An 18707-nucleotide genomic window follows, 5' to 3' on the forward strand; every position below is an offset into this window, starting at 1 on the left:
TAAATTCAAAGTCACCAAATTCCTATTTTTTCTTTCATTTTAACATTTGTTCTGGATTCCAGTAAGTCTTCTTAATCGCCTTGATTTGCCTCAATGAATGGAGTTCCTGCCTTCTCACTAACTGACTGTATTTATGTTGACAAGCAATTGAAATCGTGTCACACAGAATGACCCTGGAGTGTTTATGTAGAGGTTATCATTCAAGGTGGTGAAAATGCGACTATTGTTTCAGGTGATGTGCACCATCGTGTGATCCCAGACCCTGGCCTGGTCAATGCTCGGACACTGGATCTGCTAGTCAATGCAATCGCCATCAACAGCGCCTACACCTCCAAGATCTTAGTGAGTAACCCTCTGACAAATGCAAACATTTGTTCTTTAAAGCAGCACTTTTTTAAAATAATAAGAACCTGGGAATAATGTTGTCTTCTTTAAAGGGGACTTATTTTCTAAAATTTACATTTTGCATGTTTCTATATTTCCACTTGGCTTCTGAAAAGTATTTAAAACAACCCACCCAGTCAGTCATTAGAAATAAGTTATGAGCCATTTTATAAACTTATGGAAATCAGCAGGCACTGTCCCTCACCTCACAACCCCAGGGCACTTTGCCTGTCACCTCGCAACGCAAGCAGAGCTCCAACATATTTGGTCAGCTGGTTTTACCACCGTATGTGCTGTGCAATAATTGATGGTTAAAGACAAGCGTTTTATTGTTGACCTACCCATAACCACTTGCTTCATTATGGTTGGTTGTGCAGGAGGCTCCACTTTTGCTTTTCAAAGTTTATATAATTGTGTTATTTTGCAGATATTTTCACATGCTTGTGACCCATCCTAACCTGTTCAAGGAAGCATAACAGCTCACCTTTAAATCATTTGCTGTTTCATTCATCTGTCCTTCCTTTTCTGTCTCTTCCTCTCTGCCTCTATCATGCTAATTTGCATCACCTCTATTCTTTAACAGCCACCGGATGTGGAGGGGGGTCTAGCCAAGCAGGTGGGCAACAAAACAGAGTGCGGCCTGCTGGGACTGATCTTAGACCTTCAGCGGGACTACACCACTGTAAGAGAGCAGATCCCTGAGGAGAAACTCTATAAGGTAGAAAATCACAAACCAAATTCAGTTTCTAACATAACAAGTATGTAAGACACCTGGTAGATAGAAAAAAACATTTGATTTTCTTTTAGATCTTTCTTTTTGCGCCCTCCTTTTTCATTTGCAGGACTTTTAAACACTAGTCAGTTTTAGAATGCACTATAAATTATGATCCCCTTCATCAGAACATCTTCAGTTTCCTCACACCATGCACAAATATGTCCTGTTTTTGACTTAAACAACTAAAATGAAAATGCAAGAAAAATTCTTCAACTAAAACCTGTTGCATCTGAAGAAAAAAGCAGTTTTTATGTACAATAGTTGTGAACAGGTTTAAGCCCAAACTTATCTCGTCTTGGGATGTTTAAAGTAGTTTGTATTATGGCTCCATGAAAAAACTGTTTTGCGGTACTTGGCAATATAATTGCTGAATGAAAATACTGATTATCCCACATTTTCCAGGTTCTTTTTTTTTATTTCCTTCTTCACAATGTTCCCTACCTTTGTTAGCTTTAGCATCCCAGCCTAAAAAAAATCTACATAATGGGTGGATCAATGGCAGGAAATCCTCATCCAACAGGCCTAAATATATTATTGATATGACAAATTTGCATGCCTGTTGCTTTACGCCCAATATCTTATTACGCCCAACTGGTCTTTTGCAAATGTGACACATAGATATTGACACATAAAATAATAATTAGAATTTGATACTTTATGCAGATTTAGTTACTGTTCCTCTTTATCAATCATCTTTCTCTCTCAGGTGTACACATTCAACTCAGTGCGCAAATCTATGAGTACGGTGATCAAGCTGCCTGATGGTACCTTCCGCCTTTACAGCAAAGGAGCCTCTGAAATCCTATTGAAAAAGTGAGTGGTGCTTTCAATTCAAGTCCTTCATTTTTATTACAGCTGTTTTAAAATTCAGTCCCACTGATTTGCTTTCTCGTCAATCAAAGATGTCCAAAAGCAGCGAATGAAAGCAAATTGTGTTGAAGTTTAGCGAAAAGTTTCAGTGTATCGCCAAAAATGTCATTCTTTGTTTTCTCTCTCAGGTGTTCCTACATCCTGGATGCCAATGGAGAACCTCGCAGTTTTCGTCCACGTGACAGAGATGAGATGGTCAAACAGGTGAGGCTGATTCATGGGTGCATATTTAATCATTTAACTCTATAATCAGAGACAATAGTTCTGGAGACAGACACTGATGAACTGTAAAAGTACATCTCCTGGTGGTAAACCCGAGCTGAACTTTGATTAAAAGTTGTTCAGTGGGGAAGCAGGCGAGAGGCTCTGCAGATCATATTCATAATTTCAAAGAAATGCTGTGACTCAGAATTCCTCATTGCTGCTATATTTGAACTAGATTTCATTCTTCTTTTTAAATGAAATTGCTGCAAAAATGAACAGCTTGATCTTTTCAGCTTACACTTAGCAATATAGCAAATACAAATTTGGTGGCACATTTATAGCTTTTAAGTACCTGCTTTTAAACCTGATAGTTGGCTGTGCCATCTCTCCCTGCCAGGGTTTGCTTGACTTCAGTCTAATCTGACCAGGCCACTACAAAATCAAGATTTTTGACCTTGCTGGTGTTCAGATCATTGACCTGCTGCATTAACCATATGTTCCCTTTCTGAGTTTTCTGGTTGAGGTTTATGGTTCCATTAAGGACAGTTTCACACCTCAAGGTGACCCATGCAAGCTTAGAACAAATCAATGTGTGGATGTGCCATAATTTTCTGAACATTTTCAGGATTAAAGGGTTGATGTCCCAGCAAGATCCAGAGAATCTCATCCATGCATTTATCTTTAGTCACATTGATTACTGTAACAGCATCTTTACAAGTCTGCCTAAAAACATCAGGCAGCTGCAGCGGATCCAGAATGCTGCTGCTCATGTTCTCACTAAAACCAGGTAGACAGAGAGCACATAAAACTCGATAATGTTGTAAAGAGTGCACTGCAGCTGACGCTGTCTGATTACTTTGATCAAAATTATTGTCCACATTCACGGTTTAAGCTTTCATTTTTACACTAAGGTTATTCAAACCTCCACAAACATGACATTTAAACAAAAATGTGACTTCAGCTTTGGCAGACTTACATTTTCAAATGTGCTATTTTAACAGTCTTGTTACATGTCAAAATAGCTCCATCTGCTTTACTGTAATACAAATGTTAGCAAACAAATGCATGTATTTGTGAATTTTCTGAGAGTTTGCAGCCCAAGCGTGGTGTAACTGACTGACAGGCGGACACATCTAAATTTGGCTCATGATGAACACAGTTTGTGCCGTGAGAAAAATAACTGCTCCTTCCACGACTTGATTCCAGCTCAGTAGTTGAGTTTGCGTTGTGGCAGCTTCATGTCACCTCGTTTCTGTGTCACGCTGTGCCGTCTGCGGCAAGCCGGGGGTCTTTCCCTTCAGCTGCGTCACATTGGATCCATCATGAATACACCTCAAACCTCATGTCTGCTTTACATATCGGAATCTAAATGACTGGTGAAGTCAGCATTGTGATGTGTTTTATTAATTGACTGCTAGGTGATTGAACCAATGGCCTGTGAGGGATTGAGGACCATCTGCATCGCCTACCGTGATCTGCCATCAAATCCGGAGCCAGAATGGGACAATGAGGCGGAAATTGTGACAGAGCTGACCTGCATCACTGTGGTTGGAATAGAGGACCCTGTTCGGCCCGAGGTACGTGGCTCTGACGGGGTCCTGAAGTTTTGCAGTACATGAAATCTTTTAAATCTGAAATATGATTGGCATGTTGTTTCTGTCTAAATAAATTCCTTTGGCCTTTTCAAGGTGCCTGAAGCCATCCGGAAGTGTCAGCGCGCGGGTATCACAGTGCGGATGGTCACTGGTGACAACATTAATACAGCAAGGGCCATTGCTGCCAAGTGCGGCATCATACACCCTGGAGATGAGTTCATCTGTCTGGAGGGAAAAGAGTTTAACCGGCGAATCAGGAACGAGAAGGGGGAGGCAAGTTTGGGTCTCCGTCAAGTTAAAAGGAACTTCAATGCTCCAACCAAGATGCATTTCTTTCTGTATGTACAATACAGACGTTTTAAAAACAATCCTAGTTTCTTCATGATCAATCTAGTTCTTTCGGATGTTTCAAAGCTCATTTTTAGCTGCTGTAGATGCAGGATGAAGCTCCTCTCAGGTCCTGTTTCAGGACTTAACTAGATGTTTTTTTTCCTTTTACTTATAAGTAATTACAGATAGATTGTATTTAAATTAATACCAAACCACCAGGGAACTACAGATGAAAATTATCTCTTGTCTCTAAATCTGGCATATTTACAAGGTCGTTCAAATGGACTCATGTTGATTAATATGCACTGTCCCTTATGAAATAAATTCAAATTCAATTTCTGATAGATATAAATTGCCATTAGGCGATATAGTTTTTATGACTTCTTACTATAATAAAAATTTGCAACATAAAAAATAGCAGCCAAAGTAAAACAATTTTTCTATTGGAGTCATTTAAAGAAGTCTGACTGATATGAAGCTTAATTTAAAAACAATTAAAAGTGTCTCTTCATCGTAATTTGTAGATTTAGTTCTCAGACGCCCTTTCGCCAGGGAGGATTTGTACATTTATTTCTGGCCTCCTGTTGCTCTAGTTAAAAAAAAAAATGACATAAAAAGATACCAGAACGACATTCAAAAGCTTTTTCTAGCCTTCCTCATCTGTGCTGTCTTTAGTCATTCACATTAGAAGCAGAGGTGACGTCATACTGTGTGGGAGAGGCGTTTTTGTAAGATAGGACTCGAAGATTATTTTAAAACATGCACAGATTGATTGGAAATTGATAACATAAAACAAATCAAAGCAGCATTCTTGTATCAGCTGAAAGTCTCACTGAATAAACTCAAAATATTTCACGTTGTTTAAACAACTTCTGACAAATCACTGCTTCGTCTTTAAAACTTCAGACAAAATAACCTTGACAATTTATAACTTAAAGTTTTCTTCTATTTGTAAGAAGATTTGCACAAAAGAGTGTTCTTGATATTTCTAACAGAATCTCTTCAGTAAGAAATGATGTCAGTCGTCAGACAAAGAAAATGGTTTTATTGGCATCAGTATCGGTAAATGTTAGCCATTTCTTGTCCGTATATGAGTGCTCTGGAAAAGTGACTCTTTTAAAAATATTATTGTGTATAAAGGCACTTAACTGTACAGCTTTTCATTTCTTTTTCTATTGAAAAATGTATGAAAGGTGGCAACACAAAGACAGGCTGATTACTCTAAGAAATGGAAATGGAAATAGAGTGAAATATTCACCACAATAAGGTTTCTATTGCAGCTTTGTCCTGAAGTTGCTGAATCCACTGAGGTCAGAGCACAGAATTAAAAACAACATTTATTCAGAATACTTTCATCCAGCCCATTTAGCTGTATAATTTGAATTTAGCAGAATGCTTAATGAGATAGCTCACTGATTAGTGGTGTGGCTTTGCGTTTCTAAGGAGTGTGAATTTAAATATACTCCCTAAAACGTAGGTGTAAATCCTAATTATGCCAGCCGTCTGCGGCTGATTGAATGGGAGCTCAGAGCGCAGTGTCTCTCTGATCCTGGTTCCTCCATAGAGCCCAGGATTAACAGTGACATCTAGCGAAGCACCGCTGAGTTGGTTCTTCTGTGTTAATCTTCATCACACGTGCTTCCTTCTCGTCTACAGATTGAACAGGAACGTATAGATAAAATCTGGCCCAAGCTGCGCGTACTGGCTCGGTCCTCGCCGACAGACAAGCACACACTGGTTAAAGGTGAGGCTCCAGGGTTTGAACACCGAAGCACAAGTGTGTTTAGAGATCACAGGAACATTTTGAGCCTGTTTTGCTCTCCTCCAGGCATCATTGACAGCACCGTTGTGGAACAGAGGCAGGTTGTCGCGGTAACAGGAGACGGGACTAATGACGGACCAGCTTTGAAGAAGGCTGATGTGGGCTTTGCCATGGTAAGCTGATCCATAATTATTCACCTATAATGTTCATGAGCTGCTAAAGGCCCACTATGCCTCCATTTGTGTTGGTGTGTTTACAGCTGAAGCTTTAAGTGGCTCTTTATGTGCTGGGCCAGGCTGATGTGGAATTGGCACTTTGTGGACAGAAAAAATGGCTCGTTTCCTGCAAATGTGCATGAATTACCACAGCAGAATGGCAGTAGTCCTTATGTCCTTATTTTTTTTTATGTTATTAAACTCAAATTATGTGGTTAATTTGTTTCAAACTCAGAAAATTATGTTGTTCATTTACAAAAATGTGAAGGACATTACTTCTGTATTTTTTTATATTAACTTTGCATTTTATAAATGTAGAAATGTATATATAATCTATGTAAATTATATAAAATATTGTTTATTTAAATTGTGTTTTCATCTAAAATCTGGCGATTCAACAATTATGATTTTGCAGCTGATTTTCCACACTCCAGGTTTTGTAAAACTTTACCATGTTTATTATGTAACACTCTTAAAAAAGATCACATGGTTGACCAAAGTACTGCAAAATAGTACTTTTGCACAAACACAATTAAAATTGTAATGACTAACGTAGCACAATCAAATCTGAGCAAACAGTACAGTCATACAGGATTGACATTATGTTAAAAGTTAAATTATTAAAAGTGGGTTTTCAAGCGAGATTTTAAATTCTCAACTGAGGGAGTTTGTCTTATGTGTCGAGGCAGCTCTTTTCAGAGCTTTGGGACCACAACAGAGAAAAACTGATCACCTCTCAGTTTCCTCTGTGACTTAAGAGCCTCCTGGAGGATCTGGTCAGGTAACCCAAGGGAGGAGGCTTAGGGGTGCAACAGACTGGAAAAACATGCTGGTGCATCAAGAGACTTAAGAAACAAGTTAAAGAGCTTTATGACTGACCTTGAAATTTACAAGCAGCCAGTGCAAAGAGGCTAACGCTGGACTGATGTTCTCCTATTTGATTGCACCCATTAAGAAGCATGCTGCACTGGAAGTGACCTCACTAATTTCTGTTAATAAAAAGAGGAACAATAATCCAACCAGAAGGTTTTGAAAGGATGGATTACAAATGAAAGAGGATGATTTTATCACAGCATTATTGTTGCTATCAAACCTGCAGGCATCTATCTGAACACCTAAGTTGGCGACAACAAGATTCAAATGAGGGCTCAAAGTAGAGAGATCAGCTCAGGGGGGAAGCTTTTGGGACTGAATAAACAAAATGTTTGTTAAAATAAAAAAATAAAAAATTACGGCCTATGATGATTCGGTGTCGGCAAAACAATCAAGAGGAATCACAATACTTGGTAAAATGATGTGTTTGCAGTGAAAAAGACCTCTTTCTCCTTGATTGTCACTTCTAAAACATCCAGTATCAACCAGATCAGACTTGAGCTTTTTATGGATGAAAGTTTTAGAAATTGGAGGGTTGATCTCTCCGTCCTCTACACAGATTGTGAACCAGCTGATTGCTGTCTGAGGAAGACCTCCACAGTGACTGAAGTGAACCTTGACTCATGTCACATCCCTCTGTCAGCCAATGGATTTCTGACATGACTTGTTGGTTAAATTTGGCAGGTGGTTTAGCTGTCAGTGACTAAAAGAGGCAACTGCCTTTACAGTTCTCTTGTTCTCTGTTACAAGTTTTTATTTTACACAAGAGGCCGAAACACACATAAGGTCGTGGGTCCTCCCGGCCCGAAAGGTTCTACAGTCAATGCGCTTACTCACGCCAAGTGGCAGCGCTCAGAGGCAGAGCAACACGATATCGAGACAGTGGCATTCCAAAGTAATTTGGATGCTTGAACGCTCGCATGAATCATGTCATGAGTCGTGTTCCTCTCACTCCGTCTCAATCTCTGCCAGGGTATCGCCGGGACAGACGTGGCTAAAGAGGCGTCCGACATCATCTTGACTGATGACAACTTCAGCAGCATTGTCAAGGCCGTGATGTGGGGACGAAATGTCTACGATAGCATCTCCAAGTTCCTGCAGTTCCAGCTCACGGTCAACGTAGTAGCGGTCATCGTGGCCTTCACTGGGGCATGCATCACTCAGGTGGACATATTTCTTAACACTTATACATGCTGACAAACATGCAAAGACACACACACACACACACACACACACACACACACACACACACACACACACACATACGCCTATACATAATGCGGACACATAAATGTCACTTCTGGAAGATTCACTCACCTTAAATCTGGGATGACAAGGCAAAGCAGGAAATGCTTTTATTGCATTTTTAAACTACCCTTTGTAAGCAGAGATGTCCTGGCACTTGCAAAGAATCACAGTCATTCATTTGAAAGGAATGTCAAACTGCACACATGGATGTATGTGTTAAAAATACATAGAATTTTCTTCATATAACTGTTATTAAAATAAAGTTATATGACAGGTATATCACAAATAAAACAACTGGATCTGTGACAGAAGCAATATAACAGAGCAACATGTATGTGGTAATGTGGGACACAGGGCAACACAAGACGAGATTTTAATCAAGACTTGATTAAAATAAATACATTTATTACATAAATACATTTATGTAATAAATGTATTTATTACATAAATACATTTATGTAAATACATTTACCATAAATGTACTTACCATACATTTATGGTAAATGTCTCAAACTTTACAAGTTGCGTGTTTAATTAACCGTCATCAGGCCCAGGTTTGTCTCTTCCATATTTTTACATTTCTACTCTTGTCTAATTCGGAGTTGATTTTAATGCCAAAAGTTGAACATTCTTCCTGGGTACTTTCACTAATATATAAAAAATGTTTCATGATAATCTGAAATTATGTTTGAAGGTTTTGCTGCTCAGTGCAGAGGTCTAATCAGTCTAAGTAGATTTTGAGGGAGTGATTTTTGAAAGCATTTCCAGGAGGGAGATTCTCAGTGCTCTGTCACCATCACTTTTTAATAAAGTTTCCAAAACAAAGACAAAGGCCCAAAATCAAGGCATTCAATTTTAGAGGATGTATACTCCATTTAATGACTGATTCCTAAATTACTTAATAATTATTTCAATAATCAATTAATCCCAATTAATCTGATCAATCATTTCAGCCCTACATTTCAACAATGAGTCTGATAGCCATAGACCTCTGTATCATCTCAACATGGTTTGTGAAACAGGAAAATGTCTCTGCAGGATTCTCCTCTGAAGGCGGTGCAGATGCTTTGGGTGAATTTGATCATGGACACGTTTGCCTCGCTCGCTCTGGCCACCGAGCCCCCGACTGAAGCCCTGTTGCTACGAAAACCCTACGGCCGAAACAACCCGCTCATCTCTCTCACCATGATGAAGAACATCCTCGGCCACGGAGTGTACCAGCTGGTCATCATCTTTACGCTGCTGTTTATAGGTACAAATTCAAGCAAATGCATTTTTACCAAGTTCCCAATCCATTCTAACTATCTATCCATCTAAGCATGCAGCCAATCTAAACCTTCTTGCAGTTCATAGAAAGTTAACCTGGAAAGACTGAAAGTGACATAGAAAGTGCCAAATGGGAGAAACTATTTCCCCGCTCAAGCTAAAGTTGAAAAGATATATTCACAAGTTCAAACATGGATGTTGTTTGTGCAACTGAAAATGTCAGATTACTTTTGTCAAAGAAAGCAACAGAACATAATTCTGCCCAAGTAGAGACACACACACAAATAGCCAGCCAGCCTAGCAGGGTCTGACTCACTGGATGTCTGCTGTTGGTAATTGGCCTGGTCATACTTGCTTGAGAATGCTCAAACGAACAGCGACACGCAACATGGCTGTTTTTATTTCACTTCTCTTCAAGTGAGTATAACGGGCTTTTTCTGGACATGTAACTTCAAGGACAATAGATGTCCAAGGACAGCAGGAAAATCCAAATAAAAATAAAGAGTTATGTCCTTTACTCGTGCAGCAAACTCTCTGGGTTTTATTCAGAGGATTCAGAATTTCAAAGTGGCTGCTAGAATAGTTATCCAGGCTTTCTAAAGCCTTCTGAGAATTAAGCTGCTTTTGGTAAACCTTGTATTAGTTAGTGGTTAGTGTTTTTTACAACACTAGGTTGACCTGTAGCTGAAAGCATTTCTCTGCATTGTGTGTGAAAAATGTTTTTACAGCAGATGATCAAATATATCATGTTTTTAAGATTCAGAAGAAGCTAATTAATATCATAATAAGATCGTTCAGTTGATCGTCTGTTGGATAGCATATTTTCAACTAAACTATAAAATATTAAAATCTTATTCAAATTGAATTCCTGTGTTTTGACATCATTAATTTTGACAGGCACCTGGTGAAAAGAAGTACCAATTGATCCAGTTTGAAACTGAACCGATTTGCTTAGCTTCCAATACTAGTTCATTTGTTCAGTTTAGATTCATTTCAGTTTATTTATATAGCACTAATTCACAACACGTCATCTGAAGGCATAAAAAAAATCCCTTCAGTCCAATTATACATACAATCCAAATGACAGATAACAAACGGTGCATTAAGTTCAGTTCACTGTTTAAATCAGTGTAAGAAGATTTCTGTCTAAGAACATTTTCTATGCAAAATGAAGTACTAAACTGGCAGTGGCCAAGTTTTGAGCTGCAAACCAAAACACAGACAATTGCAGCATAATGTTTCCTCTCTTTCACCCACCAGGCGAGCGCATGTTTAACATCGACAGCGGTCGCAACGCGCCGCTCCACTCCCCGCCCTCTGAGCACTACACAATCATCTTCAACACCTTCGTCCTCATGCAGCTTTTCAACGAGATCAACGCTCGCAAGATCCACGGAGAGAGAAATGTCTTTGACGGCATATTTGGCAATCCCATCTTCTGCTCCATTGTTTTGGGGACCTTTGCAGTGCAGGTCATATTAACCCTTTGACAGACATTCAAAAAAAAACATATTGCTATGTTTGTTGTATAGTGTTTTGCTTTTAATTCAATTTCAATTAAATTTAAATGCAATTTATCTATATGAGCCCAATTCACAGCACTTACTGTCTCAAGGCAATATATTCCTTTCTTTTTTCACTTCCTGAGTCTTGCCTCACTTCCTTGTGTCTTTCTTCTACTCCCCTTTCTTTCTTTCTTTCTTCTTTCCATCTGTTCTTCACTTCTTGTGTTGTACATTCAATTTATTTCTTCCTTTCCATCCTTATATCACACCTCCCTTAATTTGTTTCTTCTTTCCTCCCTTGTGTTTTTTTTTCCTTTTCTACCTTTCTATCACTCTTTCCTCATCACTTCTTTGCATCCTTCCTCTTTCTGGTTTTGGCTATATTTTAAGAAATATTTGTAGAAATATCTGCAACCTGTCAGGACTTGTTTCATGCTTTAATAGAAACCTCAAGGACTGAAAACACTGGAAATTTGAGTTTGAAGAAGGACAAAATTTTTAAATGACAAATGTTTGCTGGAGTATAAAAATTATTGTAATATTATAAATATTGTAGTGATACACTTGACAAACACTGTCAGAAATCTACAGTGACTAAACCAGGCGAAGCATTTTGTGTTTCATAATTATTCCAGTGACGGCTGCTGTGTGCAGCTCTGCTGCGTGTTTCCATGTGTCAGAGTGATGACATTCTCCTACCTTGTGCTTCTGCTGCAGATTGTGATCGTGCAGTGGGGAGGGAAGCCCTTCAGCTGCGCCCCTCTCAATGTGGAGCAGTGGCTCTGGTGTCTGTTTGTGGGTGTTGGAGAGCTGCTGTGGGGGCAGGTAGGAAGCTTCTCAGCCTGCTGTGTCTTATCAGTCAGCAGTGATCAGCCTGGGTTTCCCTCAGAGGAGACCAAAGGAAATATTCATAAACTAAGTCTTCTCTGATGGAGCCCAACGGCCCAGTGTAGTGGCAACTGTGTTAGAAAATTTTGTCCAGTTGGTCAACTTCTTTTCCTAAGCTCTTTTATAATTTCTCACACATCTTTTAAAAAATCTAATATAAGAAGAAAACATATGTGCTGTAATAAGACTTACACAGAGCTGTAATGTGAGTTTCTAGTGTAAAAAAAAGAAACTGACACTAGTACAAAATGGTTTTAAAAAATATTTCCAATCAATTACACATACATTCAAATTAGTCCTAGTTATCAAACAGTTCATTAAGTTTAGTTTATTATTAGTTTCAAAAGTTCAAACTTTTTAACTACTGAAATTCACCAGAGACTCTAAGAGAATCTAGTGGAGAGGAATGACTTCCCCTGTGCAAGAAGGACTTGGCTTCCTTAAAACCTCAACTCTGACTTTATCTACATCAAGTTGTTTTCCCACTATTTAAAATGTTGCTGGAGTCTTTTCCTCACCAGTTATAGTGTTCAGCATTCTGTGTCAAGAGCCATCACAGTATGTCCATCTTACCTGCGTATTATATCGACACTCTGAGTTAAGGGGAACTTTGACACAGCTACTCTTCCAGTTTACTGCCTCAGGTTGGTTCAGCTGTGTCTTCTGCCTTCATGTTGAAACTTCTTATAAAGTCCCTTATACTTGTGTTCTGAAATGCTCCTTTTAGTTTGCATAGCCTGCATGTGGTGTGGCTTCTGTAAGTCATTTTCTCCTTCATGCAGAGGAAACAGGATCCTGCGTATATGAACTGTCTGGCGACTGAGTTCCGCCATCTGCATTACTCAAAATTAGGTCATAAATTAACATGAAGATAATTGAGTTTTGACATTTGTTAATTGGGTCAGAATCTGCCATTTCCGCATCTCGAATCATCAAAATAGATTTCATACTTCCCGCCCCTGGCATCGCAGTTCTGTGCACAGTTGAGTGTTTGGATGGATCTGGATCTGATGAAGTATCGGCAAAACAGCAAATACAAACTGAGGTTACTTGCTTTGTGTGGCTGTGGGAATTTCCCAGCAGAAGGATACGGAAACACTGTTTTCTAGGGGTTTGTAGAAAAGGTCTTATTCTCAGGTATTGCAGGAAGAGATGCAATGAAATAAATGAAGAATTTTTCCCTAAAAGACTCTGGAGTGGGACCAGGTGGGTGGCACGTCATGCCACAAGCAGGAATGTGTTTTCTGACTGTCACACTAACCACATTTCAGCAAGGAGGAAATGTTTTTCACCCAAAGGCCCCAGAGATGCCTCCAAAATCCATCAACCACAAAAAGGGCACTTAAAAAATTTATTTAAACTATCATAAGCATAAAAATTAAAAAAATCATTGCAGAAATACATTCACATTCAGGCATTAATATTAATCATTATTCATAAACTGTATTTTGTAGGTACTGAAAAACAGTGACACAAATCGTCTTTTCTTGTTGGTCTCAAATTTGGAGATGTGAAGCACTTTAGTCAGTGCCAGCTATTAGAAAAAATATAGTAAGATAAGGTTTTGACTATTTTCCTGCACGTTGATATTTTCAATCTTCTCTTTCATAAAAGAAAGAGATACCATAATACCAGAAATGCCCTCGATTAACTAAAACCTGCTGACACTAGAGAGCGCCACTAAAAATGCTTCTAACTATTTTATTGGTTCAAACATCAAATTTACCTTATTATGCCTTCATAGATGCAACAGAAACTGTTTTAGCCAAGAAGCTAACATTCACAGTTATCTTTATTTTCACTCCAGGCTACTCTGCTAGATAGTTTTACTTCCCAATCTATATTTGTTTTTGATTATTTTTCACAGAAGTAGAACCAATAATTGGCAAATTCTCATATTTAATTTGGAGTTGTGCTCCACACAAAAATCCGCAAATAGTTGAATACACAAATACTGAACCTTGAATATTTATTCTGAAATTGGCAGGATTATAATCTGGCCTTATCCAGAACTGCTTTGTTTCTCCTTTATAATCACTGAACTGATTGTATTAATACCAACAAATGTGTTTCACAGGTGATTGCCACCGTGCCAACAGAGCGGCTGCCATGTCTGAAAGAAGCTGGGCTGGGCCTGGAGCCTGGGGAGGAGGAAGGAGAGGAGCTGGCGGAGGATGAGGAGGAGATTGACTGCGCTGAGCGAGAGCTGCGTCGCGGACAGATCCTGTGGTTCAGAGGCCTCAACCGTATCCAGACTCAGGTACCACATGACCGGACCTCCAGTTCAATCCGTAACCATTACTTTGTCACAGGAGCACACACGGACACCCAGGCATTTCAACCTGAACCTTCACTCGGCCATGACACGTGTGCAGTTTGTTTGAGGAGATTTACCGAAAAAGGACATCTGCACCTGAGCAATTTATTGTGCATGATGTTTGCACTACTTTCATCAAGTGGTTAATAAATGAATGCAAATCATTCAGCATTACTTGTGTAAGGTTGCACAAACCCAAATAAACTGCCAGTATCATGGTCTTCTCATGCTAACGAAGCAGACTTTTGTAAAGAGATAAAGAACTTCTTAGAACCTCTCTTTATTTTTGAGCAATTGTAGAAAACTTCATGGTCTTTATCTGACTTGTTCTTACTCTTCAAAAGTCAGTCTATCTCATCCAGTCTCTGCTGTTCTTCTGTATTGTGCCAAACATAATAATTTCTTTTCTCTCCGACACAGCTGACATTTCTGTTCTACCTAAATCCTCTCGAAATGGGTTTCTCTATCTTGGAAGTGGTACCAGAGAAGCACATGGTCACCATGAGGGGGATAAATGCTGTGGCTGTTTATCTGTGTTCCTGTGTGCGTGTGTAGGGGGTGGGGGGGTTGTGCGAGTGTGTGTTGCCGCACATGTGCGTGTGTGTGAGGAGGGTGGGGGGGGATAATGTTGGGTGTATGAATGTGTGTGTGTGTGTGTGGAAAGGATGATTCTTAGTCTCCAAGGTGCTTGAGTTTTTTATCTAATGATCTCAGTGTCGTATGTGAAGATGAACATTTACCTGCATGAATGCAAGCTCTTCTCAGAGCTTCTTAAGTGCCTCCCTTACATGTGCTCAGTCGTCAATGAGAGTGTTTGCTCTGAACACAGAAATATGCAAATAGGCCTATACCACCTTAAACCAAGTCTTTTCCACTTGAGCAGCCAGATTTTCTTGTCATCTTGTAAAGAGGTCTCAATAGCTGGGTAGGTCTGCCCTGGGCCCACATCTTTTAAAAAGCATAGATGTATCTTTGGTAGACTATTTCTAGATAACTTTTAAATATGAGAGCACATATTTGATAGACCATAATCCTCCACCCAAATCAGTGGGTGGAGATTTTTTTTTTGCAGATATAAAGTTTTGAATCTGTGCAAAAAATAATTTTCTTTGAAGCCACACTGGCTTTGCCTGTCATCTGCATATAGTCAAATAAAAGTTCTTATAGCATCATAGCATTTAAGCAAGTTGGCTTTTATTATGTTCTTTTTATTTTTATCTTGTGAGACTTTCCTCTTAAGCAAATTTTGAGACACAATTAGACATCATAATTGCATTTTGTGAGGTTGGTGGAGGCTATCGCTAACATCCTGCTAATATACCATTGCTAGCTGGCTAACCAGCTTTTTAGAGCAGCTACACAGCCAGAAGGCTGGATCAAGTTTCTATGTTTCTTTGGAGAGTTAGCTCTTCTATACATTCATAATGATCTTAAATGGTCTTAAAGATGGTGAAACTTGCAGAAGCCCTGTCTCAGTTGCATCCAATGTTTTAAAACATTAGGAGCCATTTTATTTTATTATTTGGATATGGTCAGAGACTGAGCTGAAAATTAATGAATTTCAAAAAACGATTCCAAATAATACATATATATTTTTTTAATCTTCTGAAAACTTGGAAAACTATTGATGAGGACTAATTTTGAAGATTTGAAGAAAGTGCAGCTGCATGGCAGGAAAATGTAATCAAACAAGAGATGACCCAAGACTTTTGCATAACAGTGTTTTTAGTGAGGTTAGGGGAAAAGGAAAGGGAAGAGAACCAAGGCCCCCAGAAAACATTTCCCTAATCACGAACACACTCGCAGGCCGGCCCCTCCCGCCCTCACCGAGTGATGCTGCTGTTTTGTCTCTGTCCTGCAGATGGAGGTAGTGAGCACATTCAAGCGAAGCGGTTCGTTTCAGGGAGCAGTGAGACGGCGCTCCTCCGTGCTCAGTCAGCTCCACGACGTAAACACTATCTCTACCCCCTCTCACGTAGCTCTCTCCACCGCAACAGCCAATACCAGCCCAGCTCCTGGGAGTGAGTTCGCCGAAAGCATGTACACACATCTCCCACACACACACACATACACACGCACGCACACGCACCCAGGTACTTGCACACACTCATCCACAGACACAAACACATGTTTACACACTGCTGCACGGCACGTGGACTGCGGTATTTTTACTCTCTCTGGTTGTGTCCCCTCCGGCTCGCCCGCTGCTCGTGTGTGTGCAATGTCTCCTCTGTTTTTTGGCTTTTCCTTCTTACTCTCCCGTTGGAACAGCACCCAGTCCCGACCGGCTGTGTGGTTCTGGTCTGATCTGGACTGGTCCAATCCCAGTGTGGCTCTCAGGCCAGAGTTCGTTTTGTCATTGAGTGTTGGTTCGTGCAGGAGGCGGCTGACTGCTCACTCTCTCACTCTTTCTCTCTCTGTACGAGGCGACCCATGACACGCTCTTCAAACACAGATTGGGACTGATCACTAATTTAAAAAAAAAGAAGACAATTGATTTTCAGATGTCAGCGGAGTCCTGAAGCTCAGGGAGTGAGCAGCAGCTCCTCCTGCACCACCTATTCTTCTGTTTGCATATGAGGTCAAGCGTAGTTCTTTTGGTTTTGTTTACTCCTAACATCTCTAACAAGTGGTGTCATTTCTCTACTCTTAAAAAAAAAGAAAATATTCTGTAACTGTCATGTGATGACATTTTAAAAATGGTACATTATATCTCACTGCATTCAATTCATATTCATCACCAAATGGCTTCCATATGGCTTGTGTTAAGATGTAAACCTTCGAGTATAAAAGCCCATGCCTCGCTGCTTTTTCTAAGAGTAAAAGCATAAGGAGCACTTCCCTTTTCCCCTCTCACTCTTGGTTCCTCTCTCCTTCCTCTGCTGCTGTCTTTTGTTTGGTTCTGCAATGTTGTCAACTGGTTAATTATGTAACAGTATTTCCAGCTCTGACGTCACACGTTTGGGTACCCCGCGCCCCCCAACCCTGCCCCGACGTCTCCAGAAAGTCCCGACTTCTTCCTCTCTGTCCTGATCTGGGTTTTTTTTTTTTTTTTTTTTGTTTACACTCCCTCTTTTTCTCACCATCACAGCTCTCTTTCTTCTTTGTTCTCTATCTATGAAAAGATACAGGTTCCCGTTTGCGGAAAAGCACTCCTCGAAATGTCTTCTGATTGTTCTTCATACGTAGAGCTGTTCTGTTGTAGAGCTATTTAGATTGTAACGGATCTAAATGCAGGCTCTTATGTGTAGCATATTGATAAGATTTATTTAGTCCACTTTCCTTCCTTTTTCCATCCTGTTTTCACCCCCCGTTTTTTTGGATCTCACTTCATCCTTTTCGTCATCCTCCCTTGTTCTTAATAATATAGCTACCACACCTCATCTTTTTTTTCTCTTATTTATTTTTTATTTTTTGAATGTCAGTTCTGCGTGCGTCTGTTTGGAAGCGTGCTAAGATGTGAGTGCGTGTGCATACATGTCGGTAAGCCGCAGCTTGACCCTTGCAGTTACCTTAATAGTGCTTGTATGCCTGTGAATAAGTGTGTGCATGCATGTGTGCTGTCTCTTCATTTGGTTGTCTTCATCTGCCTTCTCAGTTGCTTATCCTTACCTTCCTTGCTCCTCTCCGTCAAACCCTCCCCACCTCCCACCTCATTCTGCCCCACGCTGACCGTCCTCCACCCATCCCCCTCCTCCCTTCATCACCTGCGGTGGTAGAAATAGAAAGGCCTGGGTCGATTGTTGTCATCCTGCACAGTCATGAGGACACACCTGAGCTTCATGTTCAGATTAAACATCCTTCACTTTGGCTCTTTGTAACAACATGAACAACAAATGTGTTCAGATTTGTAAAAATTGGCTGCCAAATGAAAGAAGATAGTCTAAATGTTGAAGGAGGGATGTTCAGTCAGTGTGGAGCTTAGCCTCAGGTCGGGCCTCTGCCAGCTCATTGCTTGCTGTTTTAATTCTTTGAGTGTATTTTTAACAGGCTTGGTTCTGATTGTCACTCAGTTCTGGACTGCGACATAGTTTGCAGCCTCCGTTTTGTGGTTCAGTCCCGTACTCAGACAAACAAATCAGGAGGGGAATGCAACTAAATTTGTATTTTACATGATGCAGGTTTACTTCTCTCTGAATCATGTTGCCAAGCAGCCCACAGGCGAGTGAAACACACAGATGTTTTTAGTGGTTTGAACTCTCAGAAAAGGAGTGTAGCTGGAGCTTTATGTATCTGTATCAGTCTCGATTATCTTTAAACAATATCTTCAGTTGAAATTGTGATAAATTGCTATGATCAACAAATCCCTATCAAAGAGGAGGGGGGTCCTGCTGGTGACGAGCATCGTGCTGTTTGTGTAGCCCTCTGGTTTCATTCATTTCTAGGCGCTGGATTGAAAACTCTTAACGAACGGCGGGTCTGCAGCCAGGCTGCAGCTCTGAGCGCTTTCTGATTCATGCTTCATGCTCAAGTCA

At 40.0% G+C, this 18707-nt stretch overlaps 1 protein-coding gene across 5 annotated transcripts in view; it reads left to right on the forward strand.

Annotated features, from left to right (window-relative positions):
• Positions 1-18707, forward strand: part of atp2b3b (ATPase plasma membrane Ca2+ transporting 3b) — a 62976-nt gene that overhangs the window by 32379 nt on the left and 11890 nt on the right. For 2 of the 5 annotated variants that reach the window (XM_055048407.1, XM_055048409.1), the window contains 14 exons: positions 233-342; positions 968-1102; positions 1866-1972; positions 2158-2233; positions 3652-3810; positions 3922-4101; positions 5815-5902; positions 5987-6093; positions 7981-8172; positions 9295-9508; positions 10783-10994; positions 11745-11852; positions 13993-14175; positions 16094-16253. In XM_055048407.1, the coding sequence (XP_054904382.1) occupies positions 233-342; positions 968-1102; positions 1866-1972; positions 2158-2233; positions 3652-3810; positions 3922-4101; positions 5815-5902; positions 5987-6093; positions 7981-8172; positions 9295-9508; positions 10783-10994; positions 11745-11852; positions 13993-14175; positions 16094-16253 (2031 nt within the window). The remainder of the gene's footprint in view (positions 1-232; positions 343-967; positions 1103-1865; positions 1973-2157; positions 2234-3651; positions 3811-3921; positions 4102-5814; positions 5903-5986; positions 6094-7980; positions 8173-9294; positions 9509-10782; positions 10995-11744; positions 11853-13992; positions 14176-16093; positions 16254-18707) is intronic. The other 3 variants (XM_055048405.1, XM_055048406.1, XM_055048410.1) reach the window with 2 other exon arrangements.

Source organism: Poeciliopsis prolifica, unplaced genomic scaffold (genome assembly GCF_027474105.1).
Source record: "Poeciliopsis prolifica strain line A6 unplaced genomic scaffold, Auburn_PproV2 SCAFFOLD027, whole genome shotgun sequence".
Lineage (NCBI taxonomy): Eukaryota > Metazoa > Chordata > Actinopteri > Cyprinodontiformes > Poeciliidae > Poeciliopsis > Poeciliopsis prolifica.